The sequence below is a fragment of the Amblyomma maculatum genome, chromosome 2 (genome assembly GCF_055883805.1).
Source record: "Amblyomma maculatum isolate TAMU_Amacu chromosome 2, ASM5588380v1, whole genome shotgun sequence".
Taxonomy (NCBI): domain Eukaryota; kingdom Metazoa; phylum Arthropoda; class Arachnida; order Ixodida; family Ixodidae; genus Amblyomma; species Amblyomma maculatum.
Genome location: NC_139345.1, coordinates 85289593 through 85308246, shown reverse-complemented (window position 1 = coordinate 85308246; position 18654 = coordinate 85289593). Strand labels below are relative to the sequence as shown.

At 49.5% G+C, this 18654-nt stretch overlaps 1 protein-coding gene across 3 annotated transcripts in view; it reads left to right on the top strand.

Annotated features, from left to right (window-relative positions):
- nemy (cytochrome b561 family member no extended memory) overlaps positions 1-18654 on the top strand; it is a 162127-nt gene that overhangs the window by 110864 nt on the left and 32609 nt on the right. Inside the window, exon 1 of one of the 3 annotated variants that reach the window (XM_084594655.1) lies at positions 3330-3633. The exons of 1 other annotated variant lie outside the window; for it this stretch is intronic. In XM_084594655.1, coding sequence (XP_084450781.1) covers positions 3575-3633 — 59 coding nt within the window. In that variant the 5' untranslated portion in view covers positions 3330-3574. Of the gene's footprint in view, positions 1-3329; positions 3634-18654 lie in introns of those variants that run through there. One more of the 3 variants, XM_084594656.1, reaches the window with a different exon arrangement.

The following is an 18654-nucleotide window of genomic DNA, read 5'->3' as shown; positions in this document are numbered from 1 at the left end:
TTGGAATCCACCTCGTTTCGGAAGTCTGGGTTCCGGCTTCACCGTCCCACCTCAATGGCGGTGCCCGAGGTGGCAGCCCCTGCCGACTCGGCCGTGTCACATGGTCTCGTGACGTCAAACAAACCGACAACGAGGAGTCAACGCGCTCAAAGAGTCTTCGGCTTAGCGTACAGCATACAGTATTTAGGTAATCGCCACAAATTTATTTATACCCGTGGGAAACGTCACCGTGTAGATGATAGCACCGACCTTCACCACATGAGAACGCGCATTTATGTAAACGACCGTCGTCGAGCGTTGCCGATGTATCGCGGCATTTGTATACAGCTATTTTGTTCCTGGAGTCATGCATGGGCATGTCGCTCTCCTGACGTAGCCAAAATGCGAGAATAACGCTTCGCTATCTACAGCTTTAATAATCATACGTCGCTGTGACACATCGACTGCATGGAGTGGAAATACGACTCCGCAGTGCACGCATGGCTGCTGCGAGTATGATGTATACCCACCTAGAATAAGCATTCCAGAAAAGCTTAATGCACGGTCTTGCGAATTTTGGACCTCCGCCATTTTGTACACGTATACGGAAACACCAAATGTGGTCTTAGTCTATTCCCCCCCCCCCCCCCCCCCCCCAATTTCCTTCTCCCATAAATTGGGACCGTCATTTTTCGCTCGTGTTGCAAGCATGCTCGCTATCGCTTCAAGTTCGTTCTAATTCCAGCTAGTTTCGTATAAAAAAAAAAAAAAAATAGGGTGACCTCAAGCTTCGCATACGCGATTCCACCTTCAAAACCACCCTTTCATTCAGCGAAATTTTAAATATTTACATTGTTCATTAGTTTATTGGAAAGAAGACGCAGTATCTGCCACACTTTCTCCTTGGACACCTGAACCGCGTCGAAGGGAAGAGAGGAAGTTGGGAGTGAAAGCGCAAAGAGAGGAAGAGGTGCAATAGTGGAGGGCTATGGTGTAATTTCGAACACCTGGAGATCTCTGAAGTGCACTGACATCGCACAGCGCACGGATGCTTCTCCGTTTCGCCTCCATCGAAGCGCAGCCGCTGGCGGCATGTCCGAACCCGGGTATTCCGGTACAGTATAGTCGAACGTCTCAACCACTGCGCCACCACAAGGGCTTGTATACCTTTGTTGAAGTTGGTTTTCGGGGAAAGGAAGACGTGTTTTGGTTTGGTTTATGGTGTTTGACGTTCCAAAGCGACTCAGGCTGTGAGGCGCCATAGTGGAGGGCTCCGGAAAATTTCGACCACCTGGGGTTCTTTAACGTGCACTGACATCGCACAGCACACGGGCGCCTTGCTTTTCGCTTCCATCGAAACGCGACCGCTGTGGCCGGGATTCGATCCCGCATCCTTGGGTACAGAAAGGAAGGCATAGTATCTGTCTCACTATCCGGTGGACACACACACACTACTTAGAGGTACATATATGTCGTGAATTCGAATCTCTATCACTAATTATATAGCCTCCAACTTGGCTAGTAGGTGGCTGGTAAATGGTGTACGACACTACCAAGACTGCAGAAAGAACGATTGCGTTTTAATTTTTATAAGTGCAAAAATCAAAATACGAACGTGACTATAAGTAGTCACGTTCGTATTTTTTCCGGGACTTTTGAAACGATGTCAAGTTTCATCTCGAGAATTCTGGGATACGGCGACGATTTTTCTTCACAACAAGCCCTGTACGCTTTCTCGCATCGTAAAAAAACAATTCCGAGAGCACTGTGGAATCTAGAATGCAGAAAGCGAAAGCCTGAGCTTTGCTGCTGCACACGGTGCATCACGTTTGCTCTCATTATCAACTAAATACACCGTCATTTGCATCGTTTATGTCATCATTGTCATTATCACTAATTGTAGCGTCATTGTCATCGCTACTATCATCCTCACTGTAGACTAGGAGAATTGTAATGTGCGTTTCACGATCCCGGGCGCGGCGCAGTTGGTTAAAGCGCTCCGCTGGGGATTCGAGGAATGGAGGTTCGATTCCCGGTGGAGGCAGGATTTTTATTTTTCTGATGACGTCACCATCATCATCATCATCATTATCAGCCTGACTATACCCACTGCAGGGCGAAGGCCTCTCCCATATTACTTCACTTAACCCGGTTCTGTGCTAGCTGCATCCACTTGACCCCTGCGGACTTCTTAACTTCATCCGCCCACCTAACTTTCTGTCGCCCCCTGCTACGCATTCCTTCCCTTGGAATCAAGTTTGTTACCCTAAGCGACCATCGGTTATCCTGACGTTATTTAAAACGAACGCCGACAGTATGAGCCACTAAAGGCTTTCGCCTTATGAAATGATTATCACCGATTATTGGTATATACGGTTGGCTTTTTTTTTTATTTCCTGTTGATGAAATTTACAGTGGGGCAAAGTCAAAGTACGATGCCACGAAGAGCTCTAGCAAAAGTAAGGCTTCACAGAGTTTCAAAAACGCTTTAGGTTTGCCAGTTCGCTCAAAACTGGCATCCATTCAGGGTTGGCAGCATTTCATATTTTGCGCCGCGATTGAAGGCACGCGCGCTGAGGAGCAGACGCAACAGTTGTGCGTTCGCCGGTCTGAATTCTTTCCATCCATGCGCGTTATCAGGTGCGCTGTCATCTGTTGATACGTTGTATACGTGCTCCGCGCAGGCCGTGCATGTAACTGACCTGATGAGGGACAGTTTCTCTGTAACACACAATCTCGTCGTGCTAAGCAGAGTGAAGCCATCGATATATCCTCGTAAGTGGCACGACAGTGTTGTAATAATCTCTGAACGCTCTTGCGGGGCCTACGTAGAACCGTGCAGCCCGAAGGCGAAAGAGACCCGCTCTTTTAAAAGTCCGTGTAAGCCCTCTGCAAAAAGCGTGTCGAACCCAGCTACACTCTGCAAACATATAAGTTCAACCTTTCTCGCTCGAGCGAATTTTCCGATAAGTATACTCGGAAAGGCTTTCGGGCGTGTTTTCCCTCGCTCTGAAGCCTAATGTCGGGTCGGTGTCGCGTAAAGTGCCTAGCTAAGATAAACCGTCTTCCACAAAACGTCCATGTTTACTTTTCCCAACCCATTCACGCGGCGTAAAGCTGCTGCAAGCGTGCTTTCCGCGTTTCGGTAAGTGTACAAGGTCTGTGTTTACATCTCATCTCCGCGCTGGGCTTGTGCCGAAAGTTCAGTTGCGGAGCGAATGTGCCGTGAGCTAGAGCGACCACTTTCCGCTCGAATGTTTTGAAGGTGCGGCGCGAGCGAACCCTAAATCATGTTCACATCGCTCGCGACCCGTTATCGGCGATAAATCCTGTATCGGCACGGGCGTCGCTGGGCCCACTTCGGCCGCGCGGAGCATGGGAGACCGCCGTCGCGGTCTTCGTGATTTAGCGTCACTCTCGCACCCACGCCTCCGTCCCCGCCCCTTGGAAAGGAAGCTCGTCAGCTCTGTGTTTCGCGGCAGGTTTGTGTGTGCGTGTGTGTGGGCACCGGTAGTGGATACGTGCATGCGTGGCGCGGCGTGGAATTTTTATTTACCGTAGAAAAGCAAAGGTAGTGAAGAAATTCCGGGGAAGAATGGCATCCGAAACTCTGTGGGTGTCGGAATTTAGGCCCTTGCGACCTCTGGGCGAGATGTGAGTATCCCGCCCGCACTTATTCCTGCATTTTCTTTTGCTTTGCTGCGTCGAATTCGCGCGTTTTCTGTGGCATCGCGCACGCACGTTTTGAGTGCTGGCGATGTGGTCGCGCTTCTGAGTGGTGCTCTGTTTCGTTTGGTGGTTTCGAAGCCGTCATGTGAAGCTGCAGGCTTGTTCAAACACAAAGGGTGTCTATGTAATAGCTTCATTAAGAGTTTTTGTGCTGCTTTGGACGAACGGGCCATATTTAATACAGTCGATATACTGGTCGTCGACGCTGCTTGCGTAGCAACTGTGGGCGTGCTATAGAACATGACTGTCTTAATTGGTGTGGCATATTTTGTCTATATATAGTGTTAAAAACGAAGCTCTTAATTTTTTGAGCAGGTTCCTTTAGAATCACGTGTGTTGCGAGCAAGGTATCTGTTGAACGATAAGTGGAGATGTTGAACGATAGCTCATGGCCGCTGAAGAACACTGGTACTATCTGTTAATTGGTATAACGCTGCACATTGACTTGGAGATCGCATCTGTGTCTGTAAGAGCGCATGTATGATGCGCAGATAATTGATCAAGGCAACATTCATGTTCGTTTTCGTGGTGACGTTTACGTGGCAGTGCAGCAATGAAGACCTGCAGATCACAGAACTTCGGCATTCGTTTGAAGACTTCGTTGCGTAACGATGAGTTTCGCACAACGTGTCGCATCTAAGGCGAAAATCGATGGTGAATTTTTTCTTTAATTCTTTCACACAACCACCCCACAGATTAGTCCAAGAAACGGCTACAGTTGACAGGTAGGTTGGCAGCGTTGCGGGAAGAAAGCAGATAACATTTTTTTTTTTTTTTTTTTTTTTGAGGCGAGAATTAGTCTCGTGGAAAAGCGCAAAAGAAAAAAAGAAGCATGGAGAGAAAACTGCTAACGACGTCAGCTCTGTCCTCACTTTTCGTGAGCTCAGGGTGATGTGAGGCAAATCATGTTCGCACGTATCATTCCCCCCGAAGGTCCAGATACGGAGAACGTGTTTCGAAGATAAGCGACGCAGCTCCTTTTCGGGCCTTGGCATACTGCCCCTGTTCTTTTCTCGCTTATCGCGTTACGTCACGCATGTTGCCGTCTCTTCACCGCGTGGGGATTCACTTAACACGGCGGTGTCCATCCCACTATATGTTACTCCGAGCGTGGACGCAAAACTTCCGCGCATTACGCAAACGGTTTTCCTAAGCCGTTGCAACACGTAATGAGGGAATGCGACGACGTGCGTACTGCAACAATTATCCGAAATTCGCTCCACCAGTTACATGAATGCTACCGTGTATGGATCGATCTGACGGCAGCGAACGTCGCGTCGCCAAGATTTGCGAAAATAATCACTGCAGAAGTCGCACAGGCGTCGCTCAATGCATGATCGACAAAAAGGTGTAGCATCAGTTGTCGCGGTCGCACGCTCTGGGTTTCCATGGCAACCATATGTCTGTCTCGCTCGCACGCCCAGCTGGTGAACGCGTTATTAGGGCTGTACAGCTTTAGTGGCCTTCGACGAGATGAATGATTGAGCACAGTGGTCGATGTGTTTGGTAAACACCAACGGCTTGCCGCCTACGCTAACCGCGCTGCTCTTCGCTCAGAACAGCTAAACGTCGCTCTTTTTGCCTTTACACAGCTCGAAACACTGCTCGCTGATGACTGTTTGTATACAGCTAGTATGGGCATTGTATTGATCATGCGTTTAATCTGCATTTTTACGACACTGAGCTGCTACGGTCGCTACCCGCCTTTCTCCCACCCAACAAGCTTTTTGTTTTATATTTTAGATTGAGATTTGGAACGGATTTTTTTTTTAAATTCTCAAATTAAAAAATATACAAGATTCTTTGCCTAGAAACATATTTCTTAGTTTATTTTACACGAGTTTTGCATAAAGCTTTTTCCGAATATGAAAAAAAAAAAAGAAACTTTATATTCCCAAAACATTTTTACTCTCTTCCCTCTTTCACAGATTTGAGATAGTGCGTCATATTCTCGCACAATTTAAGAAAAAAAAAAGCAGGTGGCCTAGTCGATAACAATTATTGGCAGTTTTCAGAACACGATTCGGGTGTGCGCTGATGCAGATGATAAGATGTAAAGCGAAGGCGTGGCGTCGTTTTGTATTTTGCAGGCACGGATTAGGGGGAAGGGGTTTAAAGCTCCCCCACATCCCGCCTCAAAATCTATCCTGCTCCTTTGTCCTTTCCCTTTGCTTCGGCAGCGCTCTCCTTAGGAATGTCACAGCAGCACTCCCTACCCTGCTCAGCGAACAAACTCAAGTTGGGCCCCTCCCGAAAAAAAAAAAAAAAAAAAAAAAAAAAAAAAAAAAAGAAACGCCACGTGCTTTATTTCAAGCCTTAGTCCGCTCTAGTTTCCTTAGGAAAACCTGTAAAGTGGCTCAGCGGTTAGGGACCTTGTATGCCGACCCCAGGACGCTGGGTGAAATCCTGACCGCGGGCTGTCGCATTTCCATGGAAGCGAAAAGCAAGGCGGCGGTGTACTGTGTGATGTCAGTGCACGTTGAAAAACCACAGGAGGTTGAACTCTCCGGAGCCCTCCACTAAATACGACCTCCCTCATGGGCTGAGTCGGTTTGGGACGTTAAACCTAGTGTAAACTAAGCGAAACCAGTTTTCTCGGAAAATTTGACAGCTCTAGTAGCTTCTTATATTTAAATTAATGTCTTATGTGTAAGCCATGATGAGTGTCGTTGCTTAACTATATATAGTATATGTGGTTATTATACTATATATAGTATATTATATTAGTCCCATCCTCGAATTTTAGGCTGGCATTATTTACTACCAATTTTACGATGATTGCTATATAGGAACACCTGTGGTTGTCACGTGGTCAATGTCCTCAGAGATATTTGTGTTCTAACCCGTGGTGAAGGGACAAGGGAATCCAGGAGGAATGCTTGCGGTGAGAAGCCTTGCCGATAATCCTATAGTCGAATACAGCTCAAGCAAAAAGCAGCTTATGCCCCTCAAAGGACCACCCTGCAACCAATGACGTCGACCGTTTATCATAACTAACCCCTGGACCTGCTAGTGGAACAGTGCAGGTTGCCGCAGATGAAATGAAATTCACCACGCCCTAATTGGATTAACCGCGGTGTCATGAAGGTCGGTCAATACCTGACGGAGACTCCTCTGAGGGGCATCTATCGCATTTTTTTCGAAGGTTGCTCGCTGGTGATGGAGGGAGGCGGAATAGAGAAGCATCTAGGAATCCAGTACTAAATTCCGAGGCCGATTGACGGGATTGAATGAATCAACAGAAGGAAAATATTAAATCATGTGCCTCTCGCGCCAGGGATTTTCTTTTCCGGTATAACAAGCGTGCTGCTTCAGGTGAAGCATATACCCTTTGTCACCTTGCGCTGATGGCGGTCGTCACCAAGGTCTGCGAATCTATGCGACGGTTGTGCAACCTGCGCAGGGAGGGTTCGATTTCGCCAAGCGAGTGGTGTTAGTTGCCGCGGGCTTTGTCCATGGAGCTGTCGGCAAAAGTCGAGCCAAGAATGAACAAGGCTGCTTGAATGGAGAGGATGGCTTTTTTTAAGTCTTATCTTTAAGTGTGCTGTTTACGATGTATATGAATGTCCGGACATGTAAGGCAGAGAAGCCACTTGTTGACTTAAAGCGGTTTCTACAGCCGGCGCGCTTCGCAAGTGAATAGGCTGCCGCGAGCGGACAGAGCGAGGAGTCGTTGTTCCTCCGAGCCCTTCTCAGTTTGTGTCCATTCTCGCCGCTCGCAACGCGCGGGGTCTCCGCTTCCCAGCTTCATCGCTTCGTACTCAGCGGAGCGTGAACTTCGGCTGCCCCTTTTCTTGTCGGCTTGTTTTTTCGGGTAATTGCATTTCCGGTCTTCTAGACGTGTAGTGACTCAGACGCCAACGGCGTGGAGGAAGATTATGGGCTCTGTCCACGTTTCCGCCTGGCTGCCGCGGATTCGTGTGTACCAGCGTGCCCCTCACTTTTTTGCGCGCAACCGAGCTGGACTGTGGTGCGACACTGAGAGTGGCACCACCGGCCGGCTCATCGTGTTCTCTTCTCCACTGGCTACGTTAAGTATCCCTGTACAGCTTGTTGATGGCACCCCAGGAGTAACGTCGAGCAGACGCGTGCTTGTAACATTCTGACAGAGTAGCTCAGAGCTGACATTAGCTTTCGCTGCGTTGCCCGTGGCTGACGGAAACCCCTGGGAAAGACAGCTGTCGATAAGAAAAAAACGCTATGACTTGGCTGACCTAAGCAGCTGACGTGAAGGCAGTGATTTGATTTCTGGGAGACATTTGAGCCGTCGCATAGTAGCACTTGATCGGTCGTAGTGCTGGTATTTTTTGCTTAAAAATTTGGGACATGATAGTATAGAACCCCTGCGCGATGGATGTGTGGTTTGGGCGCTGATTGCAAAGAATCGATCCCTGTCGCGCCGCCCGCTTTTCGATGGGAACGAAAGGCAAGGCGCCCGGGCACTGTGCTGTGTCAGCGCACGTTTTAAAGTAGTACCCCAAGTGGTCACATTTCCGGAGCCCTCCACTATACGGCATCCCCCATAGCCTGAGTCGCTTTGGGACGTCAAACCCAGTAAAACAAGCCAAACAATGGTGTAAATAGAGATGAGGGTGGCACAAATAAATTGAAGGCAATCTTAGAAAAGCAAACTAATCACACGATGAAGGTCGTGTAGCCAAATGTTTAGCTAGATAGACGTATTGGTACACGCTAATCGATTATTTTGCTATGTCGGCAACTCGCATGATTTCGGACGTCACCATAGTAAAATGTGTTATGTTCCCACACTGGTGTCCCGTACCATTTCGGATCTGTGTGTTCGCGGTTTTCTGGGATAGCGTCCCAGCCTACACCGGGTCATTGTTTCGGACCACGTTTAGCGAGAATGCCTCTTATGCAAGTCTTTTTATCGTCTTATTGAAGCTTATCTGCCGAGGGCGAAAGCCTATAGCAGAGTGACTGCACCCATGGGCCCTAATACCAGGACGTACGTGCCCTGATGTTGCGACACCTTTTTGCTTTTTCGTGAGCCGCTGGCGTATGGCTTGGCGACCATAGGAGCTGTCCATGACACACGCAGCAACTGCCGTTATCTACTTCGGTCTTGTCGTTTTTCTGACTGCTGGCAGCACTGGCGAGACAATAGGCGGGGGGGGGGGGGGGGGGTGCAAAGGGCGTGTACTACGTTCCGCACGTCCTTATACGGGGCAGGGCACAGACCGCCATCACCACGTGAGGGCATGCGGCTCCCGTGTTTGCGCGCGGCTTTTGCAGGTGTTTCTCGGGGAACGGCGTTGCGTGTGAGAGGGTTTCCTCCGAGAGTGGCGGCGTCGACGTGTTTGCAGTTGGCAACCTTGGCCTTTTCCCTGGCTTACCGCGCGGACCTTTGGCTGCTCCATGACGCTGCGCGGCTTGTGCGTATGCGTCTCCAGGTCACTGAGCCTGATGCTGCCGATGCCTTGCAAGCAGCCGGCAGTCTATAGCCGGGTGAACTTGCCCAGTGGGCAGCCGCAAATCGCCCAGCCGCTTCGTGACCTCCCAATTGTTTTTGCCCATCCTGGCCTTTTGTTTTCCGCGCTATGAAAATGGATGATTAGGGGACGTCTTTTTCTCCGCGGAAATATTCCTGGTACATTTTGCCGCACTATTCCTATCTGGATAACAAAGAAACTGTTCTTGTCTGTGAGTGCCTCCGCTGCAGTCGATTTACGGTTGCTGCGTGTTGGTGCACACCGTGTACGGCTGGTCACTGAGTTGCTGGCCTGTGCTCTCTTGCTTGTACGCGGTTTTGCTTTTTTTTTTTTTTTGCGAAAATAAGATTAGCGCCCCATTGTCCTCTGGATGGATGCGTAGTAGGCCAGGTTAGCAGTTTTAACGCGACATGCGTCAAATGCTCTGTTATGCAGAAAATGCGGCATTTGGTGTTGTCCACGAAAAACCACTGCCATGCCTCTGACAGGTGTTCGTTGGCAAGTGACACGGCTGGACAGTGATTGCGTCGTCAGATTGCATGACGTCACAAGACCACGTGACATGGCGGGATTGACAATCAGTGTTAGCTGGGACTTTTCCTTTGATATGCGAGGGTGGTATTTCAAACGAACACACCGGATGCTTTGATCTCGTGTCATACCAAAAGTGTTGTTGGCCATACCAATGCATCACACGCGCTATTTGGCCATGCAGGTCCGATCGTGCGACTTGGTTAAGGTGGGGCTTTAAATATGTGCCGGATGGTCTTTCACGTAACTTGATAGCTTACGATAGTATGTGTGAGATAATACTCACAAATTAAAGTATTAGTGATAATCATCATAAGCCTGGCTACTCCGACTGCCGGACAAAGGCCTCTCCGATATTCCTCTAATTAACCCGGCCCTAGCTGCGTCAGCTGTATCCACACAATCCCTGCAAACTTGCTAATCTCATCCGTCCACCTAACTTTCCACCGCCCCTTGTTACTTTTCTTTTCTGTTGAAATCCAGCCTGTCACGCCTTCGCATTACAAACCTTATTCGTGCCCAATTCTTAATGGTCCCGATTAGTCACTAAACGAGTAGTTAAGTGCAAGCACGCGAACGAGAGTCCACAAGGAAAGCCGCACACGAGAGCCGCTCAAGATGTCGTGTCATGCCTTGAAAGGCGGAGCTTAGCTGTCTCCCAAATTCTCGTTCTGTTCTGCTGAGCTGCCCCCGCCCCTTGCTGTGCTGCGGGATACACTAGCTTCTCCGCACCTAACTGTTGTGTAGTTCTCATTTTAATAATACTGATATTCGCAAGTACGTGGCAGACGAACATACTGCCTGCGCTTCGGGACGACTAGTAATAGGCCGGATAATCTACGAACTTCCCGATAACCATGGCAACTATAGTAGCAGCTAGCGCAACAGGTTTTCCTTCTGCGGCGGCAGAGCTTCCTTCGTGTCTGTCGTACCAGCTTCCCAGTTCCCAGTCCTTTTCGTCTAATATTATGTACGTAATGCAGTTTTGGTACGTGTTGTAAATATCTAGGAAAAAGCTACCTCACCGTCCAGCCCGAATTAGCACCAGCCCGTATTGCGCCTGTACGCTTTCCTTTGAGTATCTCGTATGGCGCGCATCTAGACTCTCTCTCTCTTGTAATATGAGTGTGGGTGCGTGGTGTAAGCATTGATTCAAGCGTCGGGATCAAGTTCCAAAGGCAAGGCATTCCCGACAGCATTAGTACGATCAGAGATGCCATCTTTTATTCGCTCGTACAATTTTGATTTGGCACCGGGAACAAATCAAGTCGACCGTATATACAGGGAGCGCTGCTTGCGCGCTCGATTCCCTTGGGACATGATCGCAGCGGTGCGCAGCTGAGAGCGAACGCTTTGAGCGCCAGATTATAAACGCCGGCGCAATTGCGCATAATTCCTCCGCTCTGTGAGAGCAAAGCCCAGAAATGCGCCTTATTCTTTTCGTCAAGCATTCTCCTTTCATCCCCTTCCGCCCCGCCGAGCCTTTAATATTAAAACGTTTTTATGAAGCTTTTCTTCGCCGTCGTCCCGAGGAGCTTTTCGCTATTATTGCCTTGCAATTTTTCTCTCCCATTCCTATTTACTTTCTTCCCTTCCCCCGCCTCCTCTTAAACTGCGCCGGTGCTGCTCTGACGCGCGCTTAATGAGTCCCGGGGATAATGAGGACGACGTTTAGCGCTCGTAAATTTCTCTCTTCCCTCCGCCTCTGGTTCAGGGAACATCCTCCTCCTTCACTAGGCTTGGGCGACTCTTCCGTGTCCCCGGTTCCGCGGTCGATAAGGAGGCGTCGGCTGCGTGCGCGTAAGACCGGGCGCTGGTTTAATTGAACCGATAACGTGGCTCACGCGTGCGCTACCTGCAGCAGGCGCCCGCGTTTGTCTCCACGGGGTGGGCGCACGCTGGAGCAATCTGTTGGCCGCACTCGGCGTATACTTTGCACCAGTGTGTGGGAGCCTGTATTGGGCGGGGAACCGTAAACGCCATGTTTACGGACTTCGTTCGGTTATTGAGTTTTAGGTTGTTTAATTTCGCTTTTCAGTTTATTGGTTGCAAGGTTTTGTCATTGGTTCTGGGTTATTTGTGTGTGTTTTGTGTGTGTGTGTGTGTGTACTGCGAATTTCTGCGGACTGAAAGGGGCGAAGCTCGTTTTTTTCCTTTTCTGTTCTTTTTCTTTTTTTTTTTTCTTTTTTTTTTTTCTGCGAAAGCAACCGCGCCCTAAGGTTAGACGGTTCGAAGCTGGAGCAGTGTCACATCAATGGTCACTGATGACCACCATGATGAAGTCGGTATACTGACATCTCGCTTGTGACTCTCGTCAGTGATGACATGATATACACCGACAGCCAAAGCCATCGGGCGGCCGTAGTAACGCCGTGAAGAGGCGTAGCTACGGTCTTCTCATAAGAAATTAGCCTGCCATGACATTTGAATTCACCTTACCCCTATGTTACGGGCAGGAGCTGCCGACTCTGGTCGCTCTTTTCATATGCAGGGAGGGTGACATCAGAATCAGCCTGCCAGAACCGTTTGCATTCTCGTTACCCCTACTACACGCAGGCACGTTCATACGACTTGGTTGCAGCGTGACTTTGTATGTGGGCTGGCTTACGCTCTCACGTCATACCCATTAAAGGATGAGCTTAAGTGTCCCCAATAATGTAGCACCTTACACTGATAGGGCGTAGCAGAGCAATAATGTAGCTGTCAAAATAAGCTTCTGCCGTTGCTTTCGCAATTAAACTAGGGTTAACCAGAGCTAAACCACAACTAATTGTTTTCTTAACTTAAACTTATTTTTTTTTTCCGCAGCTGTAGCGCAAGACAAATCCTCTGATCTCGAGGCGTGATTCGTCAGTGAGCGTAGAGGTTCGCTTTTTCTCTTCTACAACAACAGCAAGGAGTGTTGAGGTCAATTACACGTCTTTTAATCAGCTTATATCGCACACGGGAGCAGCGCACCGTGCTCCGCGCAAGTGCATAACCTTTTACTTTCGCGCCCGTTCGGTCTGTGCTGCCGACCGCGTCATGCTAGCACGCATGTAGCGAAGAAGCAACCGCTCGGTGGGCAGCAGCTCGTCACGTGTGTGGCCCACATAGCCGCCTGCGCCCATCCAGTCCAGTCGGCGAGGCCGAACACCGCCGTCTTTTTCCCACACTCGGTCCGCCGTGCACCGCAGACGCGTCGATGAAGAGGCGCTCGTCTGCCTCTGCCGCAGCGGAGCGGCGAATTAGCATTGTGCGAGAGCGCCCGTTCGCTGTCCTGACCTTCGCCCGCTTCGCATTCCTGGCACGGAGGACTGTGACGCTGGGTGCTCTCTGATATAATGCGCTGCCAACCCACTCTCGTGCGTCGTCGCAGCATACGCGCGGGGAGTTGCACTTACTCGCAAGGAGCAAAATGCGCGTAGGGAATCCCTTGTGGATACAAAGTTGTGTAAGCAGGCATATTTAACATCGCCACTGGGCGTCTTCCATTGTTTCCGGAGCCACTGGATGCCTCGCTCTTGGGTGTGATTGACCTGTGGGGCACAAAAATGGCGCTCAGCTTGTCTGGCGTTATTTATTTTTAATTTTTTTTTGAAGGTGCAAGCATGCTCGTAAACATCGTTGAAGTGTGCTCAAAGGAAGCTTCTTTCACTCGCTGCACAGAAAGAAAAGTCGTCACGCTGCAAATAGCCGTGCCTGTAATTGTAGCACTATCCGCTCTCGATTGAGGCATTACTATGCCCCAGGGAAAGGTTTATGCAAATTTAAGCCGTTGTCGCTTCCTTGTACTTATCGTCTCGTTGCTAATACCGAAATCGGAGTTGCAAGGCTTGTTACTTTCACGACTCTTTACTTTAAATAACCGAGGCTAAAGTCCGCGTCGCTTCAGAAACGCTGTTCCTTACTGCGTCATCTCAGTTTCTTTTCACCTTTTCCTCGATAGCCTTAGATGCTTCGGTTTCAAGAAAATCCGGCGTGGGCGTTTTCGGTGTCGTGAGCGAAAACTCACGCGCATGCCTATGGCAGGTGGTAGTTAATAGTTGGCAGGTTACGTGACCACGTGACCGTGCACTGACCGGTCTTCTGGTTCTGTGACGTCAGGAGACCACGTGACGTGGCCGTATTAGCAGCTGTTGCCAAATCGGAATTTGCCGTATAGGTGCGAGGGTGAGATGTGAGTCTAGGCTTCCAGGACTTTTGGATGAGTCAGACGCGCTGCCAATAGTTCATGCTGGCACGTTCGTTACGGCTTGGTTAAAACGAGAATTTGTATCTCTGTCCGACGATACTTCACATTATGTGGTGTGCTAATCAATATGTGTGAGATAATTAACATAGCACAAGTAAAATATAACTGATTAAGCGAGCAGCAAAGTGAATGAACACGGACGAGGATTCGCAAGCGGAGACAGCAGGCGGCAGCCATTATCTCTGTCATGTAATACGTACACTTTTAAAGTGGTCATGACACCAAACATTGGAGCATAAACTGATTATTGCGTTTCACTCCATGCATGTTAAATTATAAATCCTCGAAATTTGAACTCATTCGGTGCAGTAAATAGTTTTAAAATGATTGTTTATTATTAATATCGAAATCAGCTTCCTGGTCTAGCAACCATTAGCTGCTGACGTCACAACGAGACCTCATCCCCATGCAGTCTGCTATTCGCGGTGTCGGCTGCGCTCTTGCATGCACGCCCTGGACGGTGGTCACTGAGGGCTATGTTTTTTCTTCAGCAAAAATATTTTGTTCGCATATTATTTATTCTTTTACAAGCCTATAATCTGCGTCCTTAGTGACCCTCGGACTTGTTTTGGACTTCGTCTAGAGATTGTCGAGGAGGCCGAAATCGATGGCCTCATGCTCTATTATTTAAGCATACAATCAAAAGCATATTATTCTTACGTTATGAGAGTTAGCTCGTTTAGCAACAAAGCTCTCCCGCATATAAAAAGGCGCATATCCAACGTTTCCTTCCGCCGTGTGCGCGGTGAAAGGAGGCAGGGGTTAGCGTTGTATTGCTGAGCTATTGCCCGTCGCTCTTTCGGTCCAAAACTAAGAGGAAATCTCAAACAAGCGTAAGTTGACGCGAAAGGATATCTTACGACATTAGAGAAGCAGATCACACTTTTGAACGAAGCGGTACGCCTTGACATGTTATGTGCGCGTGTTAGTCAAACTTAATTATTTTCGGCTGGTAAAGGATTTTTTTTTTTTTTTTCAAAACTGTGTTTGGCCACGGCCAGCGCACGAAAGTATGCGCCGCCACCGCCGTTTCAGTCCATCGCAAAACCCACCGCGATTCGAATGCGCTTTATTGCCCTCACCAAACAAGAGCCTCCCATCTGCCGCCATCTCCGCGTCTCGCCTCCCCCGCGCGCGTGATTGCGACCGGCTCCCGAGCCAAATGACGTCTCGTGAGTGCTTCAACGTAAATACAATAAACATATACCATTTAGTATTTAGTGTGTGGGGAATGCGCAGGAATGCGCCGATTACGACTGCGCCCCCAGCGTGTGTGTTTACCTATATACTATCGGCGCCGACAGCTGCCGGCTAGCGCTCGCCAGGGTCACATCGACGCTTCCCGCTCAAGGTGCACGCTCTTTGTGATGTAAGCAATCTTCGATTTAGGGTCACTACTGCCAGAACTACACTCCATGGCTACATGCAACCGCTAGAGCTCTAGACCTCAACCCCGCGTACTCGCGCTAGGCCTACTCGTCGCAGAACGGGCCAGTACTGCGGCGACTAACATTTCTGGCCAATGTCATTACCGATGAGAAGGGGGAATATATGAAGTGTATCCGCTTGTTTTTCACTTTCTAACACAGTTAAGCTACCGACAAGTGCAGCCGTTACAACCGTTAACTCGTCGGGTGTCAAATTCTCGCTCGGCCTCCGATCGCGGTCCGACCAAAGCAGATCGGGCGACCGTTCGCTGATCAGTTCCGTTGGCATCGCGGGGCCGAAAGCCCCACACTACGGTGATAGGCGATGGTTGGTCTTGCTGGTGTCATTGCCAGTGTAATGCGACAGGTCGTGCGTCGATAAATATATGGAACCTAACCGTGCAGCTCACTGACTGTGACCGTGTCTTATGCTGAAGAAAACGCCTCATACTCTACATCGCTTTCGTGCGGTAACATATCCTCATCGAGCACATCTGTATAACGGACGACCACTGTGGCAATCGTCCATAAAAGAGAGAGACGTGTCATTTACTATTGCATTGCATTGCAGACGAACGTTGCAGACGACGCTCCGCCGCGTATGCTCTGTGACGTCACACGAGCATTTCAAAATGGCGGTCGCTCTCGGTGAGCCCCTTCTTCTCGATTCCGATTTCTATCGCGTTTTCTTTTCTTTTTTGTCTTTTTTAATATGCGTCGCTCGCTAGCCACTAAAACTTTGCGTGTAGAATCCTAGACCTGTACATTATTCAGAGAAGTACAAAACGGCAATACATCGACCGACCCTGTCATCGCCCCCTTTAAAGGCGGAAATTAAGTACGTCCCCCCAATGTTTTCGCTACGCACAGTGGATAACTTCATAATAACGAATTTGTTTTCGTGGTAGCCTCGTGCACAGGCCGTGTCTGGGCAGCACGCATCGTCACGCGCCAGGCCGAAAATTTGACTCGCGTTAAGCCACCTATGGGCCTGTGCGCCACTCTTAGCACCGCAGAGACGTTAAGCGAGGGGGCAGCGGATATTGGCATACGCTCGAGGTGCTTGCGGAAGACAATCGCGTCGGAATGTTCCGGTGCCGACGCTTTGCCGCTCCCACAGCTCTTCCGGTGCCGACGCGTTGCATGACGGAAAGCGACATCACAATGGCCGTTACGAATTATGACCCTCCATACCTTGCTCCATTATAGTATATGCACATGCAGTCAGACGTCCGCTGCTTTCGTGATATAGCGCCGTGCCGTTAACGACACCCCGCGGGGTACGTTCTTGGTGAGACGCCTCTGGGAGAGCTTGGACACGACTGACTTGAGCTATTCTTTAGGTGTGCTAAGGTTTTTTTTTTTTTTTTTATCACCTACTGCTCAGCCCCGCATTCATATCAGGTATACATGGAATTGCACTGACTTCTCATAATTAACGAGGCCGACGTGTTCTGGTCGGAAGCGAACTACTGTTGATTCCATTAAGAGAAGAACGACAAAGAACCGGGAAATAATTGCGCAGCGTAAGCTTGTAAACAAGTAACCTCCCTCGGCTTATGTGTACGGGGCATTACAGATGTACTACCGCGTATTGCAGTCGTGAAATCAAGCTGCAGAAGTCCCAGCCCACGGTGGACTACAGCGTCCCTTGTGTGCACGTATGCTATCGTGGTTGCTGTCCGTCGAGACTTCAAGCGCAGTTGTAAAACGCATTTTATGATGGCATGACCGCAGCACAGAGATCGCGAAAGAAACTATTTAGGATGCAGGTACACATGGTTCTGTTTACTTGAATAGCGTGTCGAGTAAAGGGCACCCCGCGACGCATCATAATTAACTGCCCGCACTGACAAGCCAAGTGTGGGCTTAGTACATATTCACCTCAGATAGAAAAGACGTAGGTAGCAGGTAAGGCGACACAGGCTACAGTGATCAATAATTCATCTGCGAGGAATTGAAGCACGAAGATGAGTAAAGAAAAGGATAGTCGTCTCCCTTCTTCTCTCCTTGCCGTCTTTCGTCATGTAGCATTCATTCTCGAAGGATATTGTGCCGCTTTTGGAGAGCTGTCGATTAAGTTTACATTAACGTTATTCTAATAGTATGCATACAAGCACGGCATAGTCGTATTGGCAATAAACGTATTGGGCTTGCAACGAAGAGTTTCTTGTTAGCACCCACTAGTTTGATACTCTCAGTGATGGAAAGCCCCGCATAAATTTCGATAAACGGCAAATGACCTCGACTAGTCTCGCGTGCGGCGTACCGTAGAAGTGTACTGCACTAAATAAGGCTGCACGCGGCATGTGCTTCTTTCTGTCGCAGCTCAGCACCTTCGAGCTGCAACTCCCACTATTTAAAGCATCGCACGGACTCGCTCGCTTCTCAGCAGCAGCGGCAGCGCCGGCCCGCCTCGTCCTTCCTGCGTAGAAAACGCGACCAATGCGTGCATTTGGCATTGGACTTATGCGGAAGCCGCCAAGGCCACCTCTGCTACTGCTGCGAGCTTGAACTTGGGCGTCCGCTCCAAGAAAAAATAAATAATACCCCTTCCTCTTCTCTCCTCCATTCGGGCTCTTCCTCCTCTGTCTGCCTCGTCCCAACATGGGCCTCAGGACGACGAAAGTGCTGTATGGGCGTTACGCTCGCCTCGTATGGACCGTTGTCCTTGTATATACTACATGTATACTATAGGTATACTACACGGTCACGCATAGCGCATCTGGGCGGCCGGCGATCGCTGGGCCGTAAAGCACAACCACCCTCTCGGACAGTATACTATACGTGTCCCGAACACGCTGCGGGCAGTGTATACCAACGTTACTAGCGGCGCTTTCACTGTCGCGGGGGCCTCTCCTGCATGCGGTAGACGTGTCTTGATCGTGAATATATGCGTATACATAGCATAGCGCTCTTCCCTCTAGGCGGTTGCTTGTTTCGTACTCCTCTGGCTTCTACGGGTGCGCGCTAGGCTTACGAGCGACGTGTGTGTTGTCTCCCCCCCCCCCCCCCCCTTTTTTTTTCTTCCATAAAACCAGTCTCCTCTGGCGTCTGTGTGTATGTGCTCCGACTGCTTTCGCCTTTCCTCCGTCCGCTGCCCTCTCGGCTCCTGACTGCTTCTTCCGTTAGCGTGCCTTCTCCGGTAAAGTCGTGGAGGCAGCATCCTCGCGTTCTTCTCGTAATGGACAAGAATGCGGCAGTCGGCCTCTCGGGTGCAGCGGCCGCTGAGAGGGACACCTGTTTTTCATTTCTTCGCTCTTTTACGTTGGGGCATAATGCATTATTTTTGATATCATGC